This window comes from Eutrigla gurnardus (assembly GCF_963514095.1).
Source record: "Eutrigla gurnardus genome assembly, chromosome: 8".
Lineage (NCBI taxonomy): Eukaryota > Metazoa > Chordata > Actinopteri > Perciformes > Triglidae > Eutrigla > Eutrigla gurnardus.
In genome coordinates, this window is record NC_139922.1 from 6,824,912 (window position 1) to 6,846,368 (window position 21,457).

At 41.1% G+C, this 21,457-nt stretch overlaps 1 protein-coding gene across 2 annotated transcripts in view; it reads left to right on the plus strand.

The window, feature by feature from the left end:
* The first annotated feature begins 3,547 nt into the window (after positions 1 to 3,547).
* Positions 3,548 to 21,457, plus strand: part of LOC311017715 (nucleolar protein 4-like) — a 133,108-nt gene continuing 115,198 nt past the window's right edge. Inside the window, exon 1 of one of the 2 annotated variants that reach the window (XM_084016252.1) lies at positions 3,548 to 5,038. In XM_084016252.1, coding sequence (XP_083872378.1) covers positions 4,637 to 5,038 — 402 coding nt within the window. In that variant the 5' untranslated portion in view covers positions 3,548 to 4,636. The remainder of the gene's footprint in view (positions 5,039 to 21,457) is intronic. The other variant, XM_084016251.1, reaches the window with a different exon arrangement.

Consider the following 21,457-nt stretch of genomic DNA (forward strand, 5'->3'; position numbering starts at 1 on the left):
CATTTTCTATTCTATCAGATACAGCCAAGCATGACATTCATTTAATGTAATACACAAACATAAGTATATATATATATATGGTGATCTGGATGGGGCTGTTATATGTCTGTTAACTCACAAAGTCACACAGTCAGTGATTTTTTGCCAGCTTTCCTTCCTGCATTTGGCAGTTTAAACTGTGTTGCTTTTAGTCTGTATGTGTTTGATTGTTTTGCATAGGAACAGTATTGCTTTTGTAGTCATAGAATTAAAAATCAACCATCCTCCCTGCTTCCTGTGTGTTGGCTGCATAAACCTATTAAATAAAAATAGAGTCCTTGGTCAGGGAGGAGCAGGAGCTTCAGTCTGATCCAGGTGATGCCCCCCCCCCCCCCCCCTTATTGTCTGTTTGTTCCTGACTCTGTCCATATCTAGGTTCTGCAGTGGGTCCACATGTCCTAGTTTGCTTGTCACCCTGCCATCAACTGCACCCTCATGCTGCTGTTTTCCATCTCCATGGCAACACTTTTGATATTGTATCAGACAGAGGTCCTCAGTTCATACCTCAGCTCTGGAAGGAGCATCTGTCAATCTCTCATCTAAGGCCAGACAGAGGGCCGATCAGGACCTGGAATCAGCACAAAAAGAGTGTCACTACCTTGAACCCCACTACATGCATGCACATACCTATAATTGTTCCCAGCCCAGGAAGGGAAGATTGCCATCCCGATCTTTTCAGCTTCACCCACTCAATTCGCCCTTCTGATGTCTGCAGAGGAGAACCAGCAGCTAGCTGGTCACCACCACAGAGCAGGTCCCACATACCAACCAGGTCAGAAAGTTTGATTATCTTCCAAAAATATCCCTCTCAAGACTGAGTCCTAGAGGTTCCTGGAGCCATTTCTAATAGACTTGTCAATCAAACAATACCATTGCCATGAAGTTAAAACTGCCTGCTACCTTGAGAATACCCCCGTGTTCCACATATCCCAGCTTAAACCTGTTACCTCCAGATAGTTGTACTGTACTGGATCAGCCGTTTTCCTGCAGCCTTTTCCTTTTCTTTCTTATTTCCCTCTCCCTGTGCATCCCGTCTGTCTCTCCTCTGTGAGTGTCTGTCCTCCTCAGAGCGTGGCTGGCAGGTCTGCTCACTCTGCTTGTCCCCGCCTCCTGCCTCCACGCTGCCAATCAACCAATCAAGACTCACTCTTTGTATTTTTGCCTTTGATCTTATGTATCTGACTGTCTGCTCTCTCTCTCTTCACCTGTACCTTTTGGATCATCTGGATTCTTATGTAGCACATCTTCCCTCTCATTAAATCACTGCTGATTCTTTACTCCTGCCTCCGTGTCTGAGTTTAGTTCTTCAGGTTGCCGAACTCTGGTGTGCATGTTAGGTTCATTTGGATTCATTCAAATTAATACTAACCTCTCACATTATAATATGTGACAACAATTGTGGTTCCTCCAACTCTCCCTTTCCCTGCAAGTATACAGCTCCAGATTTGACAGTTTCGAGGGTTTATCTCATATTGTGGTTGGACTGGGCCGCGTTCACTAAGATCATATTACACTTTGTTTGTACAAAAGCAATATGACTGACAATGTAAATAAAGACACCCGAGCAAGAATAACAAAATCACCTTATTCATATGTAAACACTTGTAAACTGTGCTTAGCTCCATTTTAACATCCATTTATCTTCCAGTGCTTTCCAGGATGTACACATTTCTTTCCATAAATAAGTATCAGGATGAACCGTCAGTTCAATGGAGTGATGTTCCTCTTTCAGGCTGGTGAGGAGGCTGTGTTGGGGCGTGTTCTCAGCAGCCTGATTTCGTGCCAGCTTCCTTATTTTGATGTGAGTACTGTTTTTAGCGGCCTACTGGCCTGTTTGTATCTGGGCTTGCTCCAGTGATTCCAAGGTTGCGACTGTCTGTCGGACGGAGGCTGGATGACAGTTAGACACCTCAGCTGGGAATTATGCTCAAAAAAGAGTTGCTTTAACCCGATCATCTATTCTAGCATAGGAGTTGCTGTTAAAACACAAAGTGATCAAGACCAAGTGGGAAGACATAGAAACTGATGCAGCGAGATCAGAAACCAAAACATTTCAACTAAAGAAATGAGCTAAATAAATAGGATCAGATTTGAGTTTGTTGTATCAATTGATTTTGAATGTGTTGACTGTCAGTATATGGATGCACAGTTTAAGCGTTAGCTAATTTGCTAACTTTATAATTCAAATAACTAAAAATGATGAATATAGAATGGAAGTTTGTCAGCATGTGAAAATGTCTTCAACTGGCAGATGGACTTTCTTTTTAGGCCTACATTATGTTACCTTTTCAGTTTAGTTTGTTGGTTTGTTTGTCAGCGGGATTACGTAAAACCTACTGGCCCAAAGTTCATGAAACTTACGGACGGATGTAGCACGGGCCGAGGAAAAACCGATTCCATTTTGAAGCAGATTCAAATCTTGGGGCAGATGCACATTATTTTTATCTTATGGAAACGGCCTTGGCAGAGGTCTGCACTTGCCGAGTCCCTTTTGAGTTATTGATGTTTTCTTCCAGTTGTTTCTCATGCATTGGTTAATTTGGAGATTTTGTGCCGTTTTTCTCCCAAACCATATATTTTACTACACATTGTCTATTTGTGTCTGTAGATTTCTCCACAATAATAAAAAAAAAGACTTAGCATTAGATAATACATAATTCGCAAATTTAAACAGACACATATTCATATTTATCATTCACAGCCTGGGTTAAAGAATATTTAATTGCTACAATGGGGAAATCGTATTGTTTTTATGGCTGCTGGCAGTATTTCTGATTCATGTAATGATACAAATAATTAAGCAACATTGAAACAAGAATTTGCAACCTGGCTTCATCAAGTGTTCAGATTTTTATTCTGAAATGCAAGTTTGCAAATATTTCATAAGAGCCCAATTTACACATAGAAAGATGCCTTTCCAGAAACCTTGTAATGCAGAAAATGTCTTAATGTAAGAAATCAACTAAGGAAGTTTCATATTATTGTTTTTGTTTGTTTACCCTTGTCACCCTGGGTGTCCTTAACAAAGTAGAACATTTCCCTAAAGCTGAACAATTACTTATAGTTTTTGGAGGTAAACGTCCATGTAAAAATACTGTTATTCGTATATTATTGTTCTCACGTGTCAGCTCTCTCTGCCTGTATTGCACCAGCTGCATGAGGCTGATCCGATGTTTTTCTGAAAATCGTGATATAGACTAATAGATAACACTAAACAATCACGATAAATTCTTTAATGGTGACGGATTAGCTCTTTACTTTCACGAAGAGATCCACAAACAGAATGTTTCCAATGGTAAGGGGTCGTTGCTCCTCTGACACTCCTCACCTCACTTCACTGTTGGTAACACACCCCTTTGACATATCAGGACCCCTCGACTTGTCAGCACGACGCGTTTTTTTGGTCGTTTTTTGACACTTCCTGTTTCTGTGAGCTCGAGCCCCTGCGCGCGTGTCCCGTTGCCTCAGCCCGGGTTAACAGGCTGGCCTGGCGGTGTGTCGCAGCAGCGTAGCCTCTTTATATAGATTTAGGACCGCGGCTGCCGTTGGGAAGGAGATATCGTGCCATTGTAACACCTGCGCCAGACCTTCTCGTTTATTTGAGGAAGGAGGAAATGGGTCGTAGCGTCGCGCGTTGAGGGTGCACGAGCGCGGACAGACGAACCGGATTCAAACAGGTGTCCGCTTGTGTCCCATCAGTTCGAGACCGGAGGGGAGGGAGAGGGAAAGCGGGCGAGAAAAAAAGTGCGTGTTGTTTTTATTTCCCAGGGAATCGAGTCGTCAAAGAGCGAATTAACCTGCTAATTTGAGGACGCGTCGTTTCTTTCTGGACGCTTTAATTCAACGGTGACGGAGACCCGACATCCAAACTAGGAGAACCCCGGCGTTTCCTATTGGAAATATCGTATAGTAAAACGGAGATAACCGACCGCGCACCTCCTTTCTTTGTTTTTTTCCGTCTTTCTCCCTTTCTTTCTCAGAGGAGGAAGAGGAGGTATTAGAAGAGGGGAAGCGGTGACTGACATCCCCCACGGGACAGGCCGAGCGACCCACGCTTCTAACAGGTGTGTCTGAAGAGGGCATCGCGTCCGGCCGGTCCGTGTCTCCTCCCTCCCCGCCTCCCTGTCACTTCTCGTGTCTCATTGTTCCTGGCGAAATTGCATCCAACCGAGGGGGCTGGTTTGGAGTTGAATCGGGCCGTTTTGGCATCCCCCAGTGAGTGCTCGTCCTTTTCCTCCGCTCGCCCTCCTCGCAGAGACCCATCGATGCGTAACAGCGAAGAGGAGGAGGCGCGTGTCCAAACGGCTAATTTAGAGACGTTAATTTGAAAAACCAACGGGACTTTATAGCGTGCTTCGTGCTTTTCTTCGGGGATGGAGATAATTGAACTGTACTGAAGGGGAGATTTGAAGATTTAGTTTGATTTTTTTCCAGATTGGAAGCTGGACTGATTTCGCCACCTGGTGAAAAGGCAGAAAGCCCCGCTTGTGCTGTGCTTTCGGCGGCGTTCGCTTGCCGAACCAATTTTACGGGACGATAAAAGTGGGTCTTTTTAAAAGGACTCTCTTGTTAAAACAAAGTCGCATCTCGTGTTATCATGACAACGAGAAAGGCCAGCAGTGTGGCGGAGACGGTGACCACCTCCAGCACCAACCACCAGCACCAGAACCAACCGAGTGTCCGGAGTCCCAGCAGCGGCGTCCCGGCAACCGAGGCGGCGGGCGGAGGGGCGGAGATGTTCGGCGAATTTCAGGACTGGTGCCTGCGGACGTATGGGGACTCCGGCAAGACCAAGACCGTGACCCGGCGTAAATACAACAAAATCCTGCAGACCCTCATCCAGGGGGACGAGGAGAACAGCAACGGGGTGTTCATGCACGAGAAAAGCAACAGCCACATCAACGCCAAATTTAAATTCTGGGTCAAGTCCAAGGGCTTCGAGGTCGGCAAGAACGGCTCATCGGACAGACCGGTGCTGTTCGTCCCCATCAAGGCGACGGTTAGTGCATCTTCCGCTTTCACTCTGTGTGTGCGTGCAAGTCCCGTTTTCATGATGTGTGCGTGTCCAACAGTGAGGCTACCCTTACTTTGCGTAAAGAAACAAGGCGTGTGTGTGTGTGTGTTTTCAGCCTTATAACTTTCCTGGCTCAGTGCCATGGCTACAACAAACACGCATGTTAGGAGTTTTGCACTGGTACTTTAAACCCCCCCCCCCCCCCCCCCCCCCAAAAAAAAAAAACTCATAATCTTTATTTTACCAGCCTGCCCCAACTGACTGGCAGACAATAAACACACACAGATGTACACAAACATTATACTGACAGTAAAAGAAACATTATTTTCCTTATTGGATTCAATGCATTCATTTCAATTTGCATTCGGTTGATAAAATTAATGACAGGTGCCTACAGTTCACCAGAGCCCAAAGTGATGTCCTCAAATCAATGTGTGTGATTAAAACTAAATTATATTTAGATGAGGAAGAAAAGGGAAGTACTGGATTTAACAGGCTGCACCCAATAATTCTAGAAATATCTAGAAACGACTAAAATGATGCTGCTGTTATGACAACTGAATATGAATGAAGGTGTTTGTGTCTGTAGGCCAGTTGGATTTAGCACTTCTGGGTTTCCTAACTGGAATTTATGAATGTTCTGTGAAATATTTTTTGACAGATGTTCCCAGCAATAATTAGTCTTTATGACTGAATGTGAAAATGGCCTGTTAATTCCTCTCATTTGTACCTTTGCCCTCCTGTCTGTACGGTAATGCCCTTTGACCTGGAGTTTAACTTTTTTCCACATGAGCCTAAATTGAACTATTCAAAACTTTCCATTGTTGTTTTAACTCAACTTAAAGTTGATTCAAATGCTTCCTCATTTAGTTTTGCAGTACTGTATTTTTTAGAATCCATATATATGACCTCACTCATTTGAATACAAGTCATTTACAAGTACACCTCCCTGTCTTTGCAGTGGTATATTTTGTACATGTTCCTTGTATTCTACTTAGTGCTCCAGTGTTAGTTTATCTTCTGCTCATCATCATTCTTATTATGGGGGAGACACCACAGGTGCATAAAGTAGAAAATGAAAAATCACAAATGGATATCACTAGTCTATTACTTATGTTTGTCTTGCGATTTCCCTGAAAATGTTTAAATATGCAAATCCATATGATACAAAATATGTGCTAATTTTATTTCAATATATTTAAATTTTTAATTAATTTGCATGCATTTTTGGAACAGAAATCTGAACATTGGATGAAGCCAGGTTAAACATTCTTGTTTCATTTTGTTGACTTAGATTTGTGTTTGTTGTGTTCTTGTAGTGAGACAGTCTTTAGTAAGGCGTTGTGGTGATGAACTAGCTGAAAGGAAAGTGTTTGTATGCATGCCTTTATGTAACCTCAATTGTGTTGCATTCATAGACTATCTTAAAATCAGAACCCGGATGTCCCGAATAAGCTAATTTCAACCAACAGATGTGAGGTGTAATGCTAGTTGAGCAACTGCAACCATAATGTATAATAATGATGGATATTTTATCCACATGTGTGCAAGTTTTCACATTTTCCTTGAAGTCGACGTAGGCTTTGTCTTCATTATGGAGCATCAGTTAGCTGTTCACTCATCACAGCAAAATGAAAAATTAACATTTTGTGGTTTACTATCCGAATCTGGTTGCCAAGGTTGCATCAAACAAAAGAGGGCACCATTAAAATGCCAACTCCATCCATCCATTGTCTACCGCTTATCCTGTATTCAGGGTCGCGGGGGGGGGCTGGAGCCGATCCCAGCTGTCATTGGGTGAAGGCAGGGTACACCCTGGACAGGACGCCAGTCTATCACAGGGCTGACATGTAGAGACAGACAACCATTCACACTCACATTCACACCTACGGGCAATTTAGAGTAATCAATGAACCTATCCCCATCCTGCATGTCTTTGGACTGTGGGTGGAAGACGGAGAACCCGGAGAGAACCCTCGCTTACACGGGGAGAACATGCAAACTCCACACAGAAGGAACCCGGGGCCGACCCGGGATTTGGGTAGTGCTAAAACATTTAGTCGATTCATTTATAAGTGGATCAGCAGGAATTTTATCGTCTGCAATTATTATTTGTCATTTAGTCGTTGACGTTATTTTATCACGCAATAATGAGAAATATTTACTGGTTCAAGCCTCTCAGATGTGAGGGTTGTCTTATTTTATATTGTTTGTTATATTGCGGTGGGCATATCCTACCTGTTTCTCAGTTGTTCAGTATGTCCTCCTCTGTCTTGTCTGTGCTCAGGTCTATTTCCATGAGAAAATTTGTGTAGTTATTGATTTAGTGTACAAAAGATGCTGTGGACAGGGATTGAGATCCTTCTTTACTTTTCAGTTTTCTCTCTTCATTCTGTTTGTGAGTGGCTGGAAGCAGCCGTGGCCTACATGTTAGTATTTAAAATCACAGAGCACTTGTTTACAGTGGAGTGGGACGAAACAAAGATGTGAATGAAAGGAAAGAAAATGGGCTCATTTTTGTGATTGCTAAACACTGTTATATTTAGAAATGATTCAGTCCAGTCTGTAGTTTTGATTTAACCTTTATTTAGCCAGGACAATTGAGGTATTGAATCTCATTTTGAAGGTGGGCTAAACCAAGATAGCAGTATAAACCTGTCACATAAGCACCACATACAATCACAAATAACATACAGTAAAAAGTAAAAAGCAACATTAAAAACTTCCCCTTTAAAGAGACGATAGACTTAAAACATTGTGAAGACAAGTACCTTCAATGCTCAAATGATCCTTAATCCAAGTTTATAAATTAATGTCGTTTGAAATGTCTCTGTAGGTCACACCAAGATAAAGACCCAAAGCCCTTAAAAAGCACTTTCACCAAAAACAATGCACTCTCGTGAGAACATACCTAATTTGTCTGCACAATCTAATAGTTTTTGGCTTCAGTAGATACCATTGAGGAGGCAGCTTGTGTAATATTGACTACAGAAACATTTACCAGTATTCCATTCTACGGGTGTATAGAGAAAACAAACCAACTTTCTCATACAATGCCTGGTAAGCAGATGTCTGGCAGAATTTTGGATTGACAAAGTATGAGGACAGAAGAGAGCTAGAGAAAAGCAAAGCCATATGCAAGATGTGAAAACCTAGACGTAAAACATTGTGAGAACACCACAAATCTCCAAAACCATTTAACCAGACATCACCCAGATACGTCGTGCCACATTGAACCACACTGGAGTCAAGTTACCGTCACATTCTCTACGTACTCTAAAATAACTGAGGCTGTAGCGATGTTCATATGCCCGTACAGCGTTGTTGAAAATCATGGATTCCAACAACTTTTTAATATACTTGAACCACTACGTTACCTATTGTGGTACCTGACTATCATCTCTCATGCCATAGTTCATATTGGATTTGTTTACCTACCTTGAGGGTTGTCTGTCCAGCTCTCTCAGCTGCTGTTCAGATTTAGTTGTGTCCTGTCACCGTGGAAATACACATCGCAGTACTCAAATGATCACCTATGACTACTGTATAGTTGCACTGTTGCCTTCTGTAGTTTGTGGGTCATGTTAATTAAAAAATCCATTAATATAACTGCTTTGGAGTAAATGTTTAATGTAAACATTAATCTTTTTTTAATAATGCACCAGGTAAGAGAGTTCCACCTTTTACAAATTTCAGCATTAGTTCAGTGAAAATCTCTTTCATAACCTAGCAAAATTGACAAAGAAACTGAATTATCTCTAAATGAATCTATATCGATTCCGAAAATGAAATTGAAACTATTCTGGAAATCAGTAGAGATACGTAGTGCTATCAATAGCAGTTATTTTTGTTTTGTCAACATTTATAACAGTCAACTGTTTACATAATGGTGTTGTCTGCATAAAAATGCATTGTAACACAGATTATTAATAAAATGATACACTATGTCTCAATCGTCTGTGGAAAGCTTTGTCTGAATGAAAATCTTTTTTGTATCTAAAGACTCAAATCAGAGTTTGCTCAAAGAGAGGTGAGGAGGCTTTCAGATGATGGTTGGCATGGTTACCGTTTGGCTAATTTTACCCTGTCTCATATAATTTTGTTTTCGGATTAACATCATATTGTAGTCATGACTGGGCTTCCATTTGCAGAGTTTATCTTCTTTAAATGTCTCAGTATTTGCAGCAGCAGGTCTGTTGAGTCTGTTTAGTATCTGAGGATTGGGCTGTTTAGACTACAAAGAGAGAAAGAAAGGTCACCATTAAAACACCGTGCCTGTGTTTTATTTCTTTTATTTCTAAACATAACTGGACCGATGTTGGAAAAATGAGGAAAATTCTCCTCCAGTGTCCTCCCAGAGATTTAGCTGGTCTTCACTTGCTATTATGACCAAGTTTGTTCAATCAAATCACAAAACACATAATTTTCACTTCCCTAGTGGTATCTAACAGTGTTCATAGATTTAGCTGGGAGTATGATGGTTTTATTCAGGCAGTCTAACTCTACTCTGGAACTGCAATAAGGCCACATGTAGTCCCAGAGCGTAGGTTTGAACCCAAACCTTACCCAGTGCTAGAGAGTTAGATTGGCCATTGGGTTTGGGGCATTAGTTGTATATAAGGAAGGACATACCGGTAGTCACCATGAATTCACCTATTGTTTTGTCGACTTTTGGTTTTGAAGAATTGAGTTTGGCATTTTGACTGGTCCTTGGTGTCCGCAAAGACATTTTTAGGTGAACAAAATGTAACAATTATCTTTCATGAACTGAAAACACATTGTGAAAAGAAAACTCCCAGACTGGATAACATAGTGACCTGTCCATTGCAAGGTAGCCGCACTCTAAAACATACCCTGCTGTATCATCTATTTTGCTTTATCTGGGAACATAATTCACAAAATGCATCATGCATTATTGACAAAGACTTGAAACTAGCGTAAGTTCTTGTTTACAATGTTAACTAAGGTAATAAATCAAGTGACAAGTAGGGTAATTTTCTCATAGAATTCTATACAATCTGACAATCCGAATCGTCGCCCCCTGGTGGCCATTCAAAAGAGTGCACATATAAGGCCTCAGAATTGGCTTAATTTCGCCTAGTCTGGGGTAAATTTTTCCATACATCTGTGAAAAAGTTTCAGATATAGAGGACCAAGCAATCGACCGACAGGAAAAAAGAAAAGACATATACAGGGTAGTGGGGGCACCATGCCACCTCACTCACGCAGGATCAACATCACGGTATAGCGTCTGCACCTGCCGAGATGCAAGTGATGAAACATTTGAAATGAAGTACTCCATGTCTCACACTGAGGGCTTTAGTGTTCTCACAGTTGCAGACTCCTAAAGAGGGAACAGGCTTTCTGGTATGACTATTTATGTCCCAATGCAAACTGTGACGATAGACCTCGCTGGAGCATAAACACATCCTTCTAATTTTCCAGAAGTTCTGGGAATTGTCTTAAGTTACAGGGACATTGGCTTTAGAAAGTAATGTAATGTTTTAATCCTTTATTTTGAGCACAGCTTTTAGTTCGGAATGACGATGAGATGTGTATCCAAGCTGCAACCCCAACAACCCATTATATGTTGCTTAGGTTTTACTTGAGCATTTAGGGACAGGCCCTTTTGTCTGAGCTGGTATAGTTCTGTAGTTGATAGGGATGCAAACAATGAATCGATTATCGATTAATTGTCGATAAGAAATTACTCGATTAAAATAAATTAATTGCAATTAATTGCGTTTTGAACCCGTAATTCCCCGCCAGTCCACGTGAGGGCGCCAGACGTACTTGACGCACATGCGCGGACACAAGCGAAGCAGGGCTCTGACGACAACAACGAGACAAAACGAGAAGCGGGAGCAGTGTTTCCCACACGACGAGACTATGGCGCACCGCCGTAGTCTAATTTTGGCCACCATAGTCTCGATGTTCGCCCAAAATTATTTTATCAAGCAAATGGACTTAACTAGCGGCTCTAATAATAGGCCTTAACAGAACGGGCAGCAGCGCTTATTATAAGGGGAAATCCTCGTGGCTCGTTTGGCGTATCAACATTCTGTTTTCCCCCGTCGCCATGGCAAGGCATCCCCATGCTTTTGACTGCGTGTATAGCCCCGTTCACATACGTCGCTACTCGCTTTCTCGCTGAATTCTACTCGCTGGCAAAAAAAAAACTCACTGCCGCCGGCAGCTAGTTTCAAGCGGCAACTCTCTGTGGATCGCTCTGTTGACGTCAACTGTCAATCATCTCTATTCTACATTCTGATTGGTACGCGCTTGGTACTCACTTCACTCGCATCGCAGAAAGTTTCAGAGGGAAATTCAGCTTCTCAGAAGAATTGCCGCTTATCAATGAATCGATCATCGATCGATAAGATGAAACAACTATCGATTAATGAATTACTCGATAATTTGCATCCCTAGTTGATAATGGTTTTAAGGATTACTTCATTCAATTCAATATGTGTGCTTGCTAGCTAACTTTAATCGCTGCCACACTACACAGTGCTTGCTTATACGACAGTTACTGCTGATAATGTTACCCCCCGACACGCGGTGGTAGCACTGTGTTGTCGCAGAAACTTAACGACCCCAAGGTTATTAACTCTTTCAGCACTCATCGTTAGAGCTGTTTGTGCTGTTAGTATTATAAGTTAGCTGGTTTATAGCCACTGTCCCCTGTGTGGTATCTTATTAAAGCTCAATATATCACTGCTTACCGGTTACAAAGTCCAATCAGAGCCAGCCATCGATCTTGATATTACCGGTTAGCTCCACCTGGGCCACTTACGTAAACTGGAAGCAGCCGAACATTAACAACAAGTGCACGCAGAACCTGCTCCTAGCTTTGGATGCAGACGTGATTTGATATCAATGCGTACATTTTAATGGCTTTTATGAGAGTAATTTTGAGTTTATTTAAACCCAGAGACTAAACAGCCTCATAGTGTTTTTACACACTGTTTCAACATGAATGGCAGTGAATGGAGGATAAAACCGGTAGGCAGAGCTCTAATAAAGTATACACTGCAGACACTGATGTTTTGAAGAGGGGGAATCTCTGCTGATGGAGAGAAATCAGTTAATCAATTCAACTAGATGGTCCTTTTTAAAGGTATCAAGTGCCGATGCCCAACCCTATGTCTCTGTCTCATCTACTACCTGTGGAGTGAGGTGAGAAACGCATGCCTGGATGTGTTGAACTACACAGCATCTTAATGCTGTGTTTATGGCTCAAAGCAGCATCCTGCTTTCTTTCTGTCTGCATTGTGCTGAGAGGCTTATGACTTGACTGCATCAACAGCTGATCAGTGAGAGAGAGAGGATCTCTGTGATGGGAAACGATGGAGAATGAGGATGTATTGAAGAACTGCAGACAAAAGGTTTGAGGCAGATAAGACAGGAACTATTACTCTCTATTTACAGCCAACACTTTCACATTTAACACAGGTGAGACACATGACCGTTATCAGAACTGACAGAGGGACCCTATCAGTCAGACTGACATGGAATATGAATTAATAATGAACTGACACTAATTCCTTTCACTGCCACCATTACTCCTTATCAGTGTCATACACAAGCTCTACACCCTCTGATCCTACAGCAGTTTCAGTGTATGTTTTGCTCCTGTCACATTTTACTCACAGTGGCCTCATTTTCACCACAATATACACTGCCTGGCCAGAAATAAGCAAATAGTGATTAATGTGTTTGAGCTGGCAACAAGTGGTTTAACCCTAACTGATGCAGTGAGTAGCGTCTCTTTTATGCAGTAAAACACAATTAAAAAATGCATACTATTGTAAAAAACAAAAACAATACAGGTAGCCCAACACGCTATACATATTAACCTATTTCAATATTTTTATAACTAATTACAATATCTTGTCCTGTCGTCTCTACTCTGTGTTCAGTATCCTCCAGTTCATCTGAACTTTCACTGAGTTTTTTAATGCGACTGTTGAGCGAGTGACTCATGGCTTTCTAGTTTTGCCATGCCTTGACATTTCAAAAATGTTTTTTCAAATCCAGCCAGGGACTTGTGCTACATTTCAGCATCGTCTCTAGTGCTGTTCTGTCCTTTTGTCACCAACACAAAGGAAAAGTTATTAAAAATGAGGGTACGTAATTCAAATTCACCCAACTAGCTCGAAAAACTGTCCTGCAGTTAATTTAAGAGGGCACTTTTTAATTAGTTTAATTAGTAGTGAAGTCACCCAGTTTGCTGGCGGGGGTCTTTAGTTTAAGGAAAAGGTACATGTACAGTCCACACTAATCTAAAATATTGTAATGCAAAGCTCTGTGTGTGTGTGTGTGTGTGTGTGTGTATATGTGTGTGTGTGTGTATGTGTGTATGTATGTATGTATATGCATGCATTATCAAGCCGAATGTCCCGAAAGCTGTTAGAAAATCCCCAAAATATCCTGCTTGTACAATTGTGACACAAATGTGTCCACTAACAGTACACAAATTCAATATTCATAATAAATAATTATAATTGTGGCTTTTTCCTTCATCTGGTAACTTCTTCATACAGTCCCATGGCACAAAATACATCCATAAAATGCACAAAGAGATCAAACACTTTCCTAACCTAACCTTCAGCTCCTTAAGCTCACAGTAGGAGCTCTGCTGCAGGATTTACCAAACACAATTAAATCCACAGCCCTCTGGTTTACCTCTATGTGGCACCACTTGGACTTAAGGACAGACTTTCAATTAGTGATATTGATGACTGCCAGCAGGTCAAATGTTAGAGCCAGATGTTATATAGCATCATAAACTTCAGCAGCGATGCTGTGGAATAAAGAAATATTAACTAATTAAACCATATTCAAGCTGGTCTGTAGTCTGTATCTCATGCTTTTGTGAATGACAGTCTTGGAAGAAGTACACGGATCATTCACTTAAGTAAAATGACTAAGATCACACTGTGAAAATACTCAAAGTACTCCATTTAAAACCGTACTTAAGTAAAAGTATGTGAGCAATATCATCAAAATATACTTAAAGATGAATATAACTGCTTCATTAATGTGTATGAAAAAGCATGTATTACATTGATAATGCTTTTTACAGCTGACCCAAGAAGCTTTTTGCTAAATAAACTAGTTGTGCAAATAGTTGATTGAGCTAATGAAACAGGATAATTTCCTAAACAATTAAAGGAACACTTCATCCTTCAGTTTATCACAAACATTCAACATCAACACATCTGGAGATAAAATGTACTTGATGAAGACAATACTTTTACGTGAAATAAATGCTTGAACAGCAATTTGATACTAAACAAAGTAAGGTCATTGTCAAAATGAATGCAACATAGTGGAATTGATGAGTCTTCAGCCATTAATGGGCTCTATTCCATTGTATGTTATTTAGAATGAAACAGTTGAGTTATTATTTTGAATAAGGCCAGTCATCATGTTCTCTCAGAAACAAGTTCCCAAACCACATATCTCATGAACCCTTCTGCTTTGTAAGAGGATGTTACTACTTGGGTCTGTCTGTCCTATATCTGAAGCCTTCCCATCTCTGTGTTGTCTTCACTGAAGAGAGTTAGCTTGCTTTCAACTTTTTTACCCCTTTGCCTTTTATGGAGAGGACAGCATGAAAGTGAAAGGGGAGAGAGGGGTACAACAGGCAACAGAGGGCAGTCTGTTTGTCAGACTCGAACCTGGAGCCGCTGAAGTGAGGACTTAGGGCATCAATACATAGGGCACCAACGCTACAGAGTGAGCTATACGACACACCGCTTTTATTTGTGATGTGAAGAAATCCCCTCAAATCTGATACTGTTATATGATCTGATGCTTACATGCAATTTCTCAGTAATGGTCCCTACTATTTGATGTCTGAAGACGTAGAAAGTTTCTGAAGAATCTGAAAAGTGAAGTTTTGTCAGTGGATTTTGATGCTCCAGCTAAAGAAGGAAGCATTGAGTGGTTTGTTGGGTCTAATAATAGTTGCTATCTAGACAGTGGTGTCAAGTACATGTGATGACTGCTTCCCCTTCCCTTCAATGGCCTCAACCAGAGCCATAGACAGAGGAGGGTTGGACATTTTGAAGAAGAGCCTTATGTGGAATGAGTTGTTTCAGTTGCTCCGTGGATGTATGACTGCGTTTTCTGTGTGCGTGCATCCAATACAGCTCTTCTAGTGAGAAACCACTGCCCTCCGTGTTGTGTGCTCCGTGTTGACTCTCCAGTTTTAAGAGGACCTAGCTTGGTTCAGACCTTTGGATCGCAGCTCACATCACTGTCATCATGGTGTTCCTCGAAAACTGTGTTGGAAATACAACTGCATGAATCGGAGCTTTTTTTCACAGAATTATGAAAAGGCTGTAATTGCCCTGTGTCAGAGCCAGTAACATTTTGACAGAAAAATGTGTCTGGAAATGGTGCTGACATTTCAGATATGTCAATAATTTCTGATTTGTTAGGGCAAGAATAAGTCCAAAAAAGAAAACCGCTAACATGAACAGCATGTTCATGACAGAAGACTGAAAAATGTAGAGAAAATTATTTCATTTTACATTTCTTTCTGATTATCAGACTAAAATGTCTCCCTCGTCGTACTGAAATATTTAATTGGAGGATGAAGCTGTAGGCGGCAAGTTGGCCTCAAAGGATACAATACAAACATATGAACAAAATGCTTTTATTTTCTTGTTTTCTTCCCCAATTTGGAACAACCAACTCCCTTGTTGGTTTGGTAAAGTGTAAACAACTGTGGCTTTGCAGCCTGCCTCAGCTCTAGAAAACTACTGGATGTTAGCTCTGCACTTTCTCCAGCTGACTAGTTTTAAACCGAGAAATTGTAAAGGGGTCTTAAATAAGCACTCAATGCTTACATATGTGATATCATGCCAAAAGACTGAAGCTGGGGCAAAACATTAAATCTGAATTGCATCTGGAGTGCTGCAGGGATTCTGTATTATTTTAGGCCAGACAGGGAGTTATCATTGCCCTGGTTCCCTCGACAAAAAGCCAATGAGATTTTTTCAGTCAATTTTGGATTGTTGCCTAAAATAAGCTCTGTTGCAAACAAATGTTTATGATAGTGAACGTTTTGTTCAGTAAGATGACCATTTTACAAAGACCCACTTTAATGATTTTTGAAGTGTCAATACAATTGCCTTTAAAAAGGGGGACTAGGGTTCAACGTCATGATGTTTAGTAGTAGTTTTTTGCATTTTGTAATTCATATACATTAAAAATACATGAAAACATTTTTATTAATTTAATTAATTTGATGTATTGCCCAGGCAAAAACATTTGGCATCCTCACTATGTATGATTCATGTAGAAGACACAGGAATAATTGAGCAGCATTGTTCTTGTATTGCTTGCTAGTGAGCCTTAATATAAGGGAAACATGTAGGATCAGATTCTCATAACTCCTGTAGAAAAATGGGGGACCAGTCGGTTGTCTTTGTTGTGACCCAGGGCAGCTGCAGGTACTGGACCCCAGTTCCAAGAAGTGGTGCCTCAGCAGTTTTTATTCCAGTGTTTTCTTCCCTAATATATCACAACCAGTCCAATCATCTCTTTGCGTCTCTGCGCTAATTAGCTGTTCTTATCTCTTTGTAAGGAGGTGACTTTATTGTATTCGGTTCCAGACCTGGGAACAGTTACTCAGTGGGGAAGAACTGGTGAAGTCCCAGAGACTCTCAGACACTACAGTGGAACGCTGAACAATACTTTCTCTTTCATCCTGGTGTTTTAGTTGTAGTTTCAGAACCCCTACATTTATGATTCGTGTTTTCCCCTGCTGCTCAAGATTAGTTTTGTTGCAGGAGGATAACACCCAAACGGCTGAAATGTTAACTGTGATTTCCTCTGCAGAGGGTTGCTGTCTCATTCAGGGAGAATTCGACAGACGCAACTGTCTTGATTTGGAGATGATACCTATAAACCAGACTTCACTCTTATCAGCACCATAGTGAGATGGGAAATGGTATGTTTAGGTATACGGATGGATGAATGAAACCTCTGTGTTTTCCCTCTGTCCTCCTGTTAGCAGCGACAGGGACAATTTTTCCTAATGTAGAACCATGAGAGGAGGAGAAGGGAATCTGTGGAAGAGTGCTGTCCTTTGCATCTGGGGGACTGACGGTCTGTGTGCGTCTGTTGAAGGAGGGACAGCTTAATTGGGGTGGCCTCCACTATCAGGCCACAGTGATCTCTGCTATCTCAAAGAGCCCCTTATTCTGTCATTATAAAATCCCCAAATTGACAGGAATTGGTTGGGCTCTGGTGTGTGTGTATGCATGTGTCTGTGTGTGTGTGTCCTACCCTCACTTTGACCCTAACTTATCATACGCGTGCATATGGTAAGTGATGCGTGTGTGTGTGTGGTGTGTGTGTGTGTGTGTGTGAGCAACTATTCATCTGTGCCAAAGGTTATGTGAGGGCCAAGCTTTGGGTGAAGCAGCGGGCAGACTGCTGGAAAACAATAGCGACCCAAAAATCAACTCTGTGATGTCTTCAAGGAACTTCAAGCTGCCCAGTTGACTGGCGAGGGCTTCGGCAGAATAACCACCCGTAGCTTCAAACACTGGTGCCTACTGGGTAATGTGTCAACCTTCCTGTGACCCGCGTTTGGGTCGCTCAAGGCTTTTGAAAGAAATCCCACAAAAGCTGCACTGTGACATATCTCATTTTTTTTCATGAACTGTCAACAACCCATGTAAATCACTGAAGCTGGACAGAAAACAAACCAAAATGTACAGTACAACGTTCCTCCTGCAGATTTGATTAGTAATTCAGCTCCAAGCTGAAACGACTTGCCAGTTGATTCTTTGACAAAAACATAATAACTTAATAACCTTTTTGATGATTCATTAACAGTTACATTATAGGTTTTGGAGTGTTGGTCTGATAAAACCATTTATTCAAAGATCTCACCCCAGGGTTGATATTGTATAGACCAACTAACATTCAGTGGTGATTCTAACTCTAAATATAGGCTGAAACAGCAGTGTGATATTTACATTTTTAAATCTAAAACTCACTTCATAGATTAGGTATGAAAAAAACGTAATCATAATCTTTGTTTTATTTAGCTTTTGTCCAAAGCGACTTACAATAAGTACATTTGTCGAAACTAAGAAACCACAACATATCATTGCAGATAAAGTAAGAGAAAAAAGTAGAAACAAACTTAGGTCCTCATCTGAGTAAAGTAGTAGCTGTTCAGCAAGGATACCTTAAGAACAACAGTGCTATGATGCAAAGTGCATTTTCTTTTTGTGGAAGTGAGTCTATGCAGAGTCGAGGTGAAGTCTTAAGAGGTGAGTCTTGAGTCTTTTGGGGAAGATGGCAGTGACTCTGCTGTCCTGACATTGGTCGGGAGTTCGTTCCACCACTGAGGACCAGAACAGAGAAGAGTCTGGACTTTGCTGAGCGACATTTGTTTGATCAGCGATGGTGGTACCAGCCGGCCAGCTGAAGTAGAGGAGCGAAGTGCTCGCTTCGGGGCATGAGGTTTGACCAGTGTTTGTTTGAAGGTAGATGGGTGCCGTTCCATTGATGGCCCTGAAGGCCAGTGCCATCGTCTTGAATTGGATGCGTGCTGCAACAGGGAGCCAGTGGAGGTCACGGAGGAGGGGGGTCACATGGGAGAATTTGGGTAGGTTGAAGTTAAGTTAAGTTTTGTACCGGTGGAGAATGGTGGGTAGCAGAGATTGGATGGGTTACAGCCTCGAGCGATGGGTCTCTTCGGAAACCTTCTTCGGTTTGATGTCCTGACTGGGATAGGACACATGGTGGATACACACCGTCCTGGATTGGACAGATATTCTTTGACCGTTATCCAACTTGAGATGTGTTTTTCTTTGGCCTCTCGAGAGATGATTCTGTCCATTTACACTTCCCTCCTGTTTCTACGTGTACGCCATTTATTTCCTCTGTGCCACCGAAACACACACATCACGAAGCATCAGGAGAGATAATGAACTACAGATAGAAACTTGTTATCCTTGTGACAATCAGTGGTCATGTATAAGATGGTTCCCTCTTTGTGTTAGCAGCAGCCAGTTTCTGAAAAGTGATTGCTGTTTATTTGTTGGCACTTCTGAGTGTGTTCTCTCTCTCTCTAGCTCTCTCTCTCCCTCACACACGCACCTTGACGTTGTCTTTGTTTGGTGGATCAGTGCAAGTGTCAGATGTCTTGGGGCACAATGGAGGCAAACCCCCACTGTTTGAGAGTGTGTGTCACTGCTCAAAGACAGAAGGGGTGATGGAGTGTGTGTGTGTGTGTGTGTGTGTGTGTGTGTGTGTGTGTGTGTGTGTGTGTGTGTGTGTGTGTGTGTGTGTGTGTGTGTGTGTGTGTGTGTGTGTGTGTGTGTGTGTGTGTGTGTGTGTGTGTGTGTGTCCAACTAAGCCTCTTGCTGAGCAGCTGTATGTTGTTGACTGGTGGTGTAATTATGTTAGTGAGAGTATTGAAGCTGGGGACTCCATTAAAGGGGGATACCACTAAATAAGATGATATTTGAAACAGTAGTTTGGTATGAAGTGTGATTCATATATCACAGGTGAAATCTGTGCCTTTATCCTTCAGTTAATATATGAAACACTGGATGAAGTATTCAAGTGTGTCCAACCATTCATCCCATTAAATCTGCTTGCACAATACACCAAAATAAATAAGCTGCAGTTCACTAATTATGAACAGATCAGAGTGTTAAATTTACATTACAAACATTTCTAATATTGTTATGATATATATTTTACAATTTATTGTATTTATATATTTATATAGATTGTGGATGCACCATATGTACAAAGCATGCTCCTAAATTGGATAATGCTCAATTTGGAATAAGCCAAAATTCTATGTATATGTACACACACACACACACACACACACACACACACACACACACACACACACACACACACACACACACACACTTACTTTTCTAAACTCCATCTAACAAAGTATATAAAAACTAAGTTTTCTTTCAATTGGTTGGATAAGATAAAGAACGTGATTACAGATCATCAACATTTTAATTGGTGAGGCTGAATTTAGACGGTTGCCATGCCTTCAAAGATTTAGCAGTAATAAGTGCAGCTCAGTGGCTACTCTGTAAATACAGAATGTGAACTTTTCTGTGTTTTAAAATAACAAACTCAAATATACCCTGAACTAATTAAAAGTAATACACTTTGACATTTATATATACATTCTTTCACTTTGTTCTGTTTAAGCTTTTGAATTGCGGTTTTGCATAATGAGGGAAGACAATCGCCTAAGTGTTAGCGTGGCATGAACGTTTTGAAGTTGAATAGCAATTTGTCAGCTGATACTATAGATTAAAAAGGATATCATTACAAAAACATAAATGAATACAAATAATTATTGTAAAAACTCAAAGTTAATTGCAACTTTCATTTAATTAAATTGAATACCTTCACATTTAAGTGAGTATTTTAGGTAAATCACACTTCTGTCTTAAAGAAGTTTGGTTTAATTTAATTTAAAGTTGGAATAGACAAGTTGTCATCATGACTAATTGTTGATTGCACAATGTAGAAAGATGATTGCATTGGTTCACTATAAGCCTCGCTTTCACTAAACCATTTAGTCTGCCTCCGGGTACGATCTAGGAAAATGAGGGCTCCATTTACGGCACAAAGGAAGTGAGTCAACATTACATAACCAAAAAACAAAAAGAACAGGATAGGGCTGTTTTGTCCCGGGTAGCTAACAGGATCTATAAGCTACCCAGTTATCAAAGATTATAAATGTAAGCTCTTTGCTCTTCTTTTAACTGTGGAGAACAAAATGCAGTGTGTCCTGTGAAGTGTTACCCTTGGCATCAATAATAGCAGTGAGTAGTTTCTGATTATTACTGCATATTACGACTCCTGAATGGTTTTATACTGTTGCAATCATCCTGTAGAAGGCCATGGAATCCTTTGGCTTTTGTGGTGAAAGATGAAATACCCCTAAAACTGTTGAAGTAAGGTTTTCAGTGAACAGAGACCAAATAGCTGCTAATTGGCAAAGAGTTGCAGCAGCCGGATGGATGGACAGAATCCTCAGCTAGTTGATTTTGTTTGTGTGAAAGACGATGGAAAGCCCTGGATTAGTTGAGTGCTGCTGAAAAAAAAACAAATGGAGTTTTTAACGGCGTTGGTATCTTTTGAGATTTGGCTCACCTCCCCCTCGGTGTTCTCATGTTGCCATGGTGAACAGCTCCCTTTGGCTGCAGCGACGGAGAAAAGAAATTAACACCAGTCTTAATTAGACTGCTAAGTTTCCATTTCCACCTTCGTTCCTTCTGCCTTCTCCTCCTCCTCTCCTGACCTTCTCCTCCCTCTCATCACTCCCCTTTCCCACCTGAAAGGCAGGCTGGCATATTAACACCAGCCAGCAGGCATAAT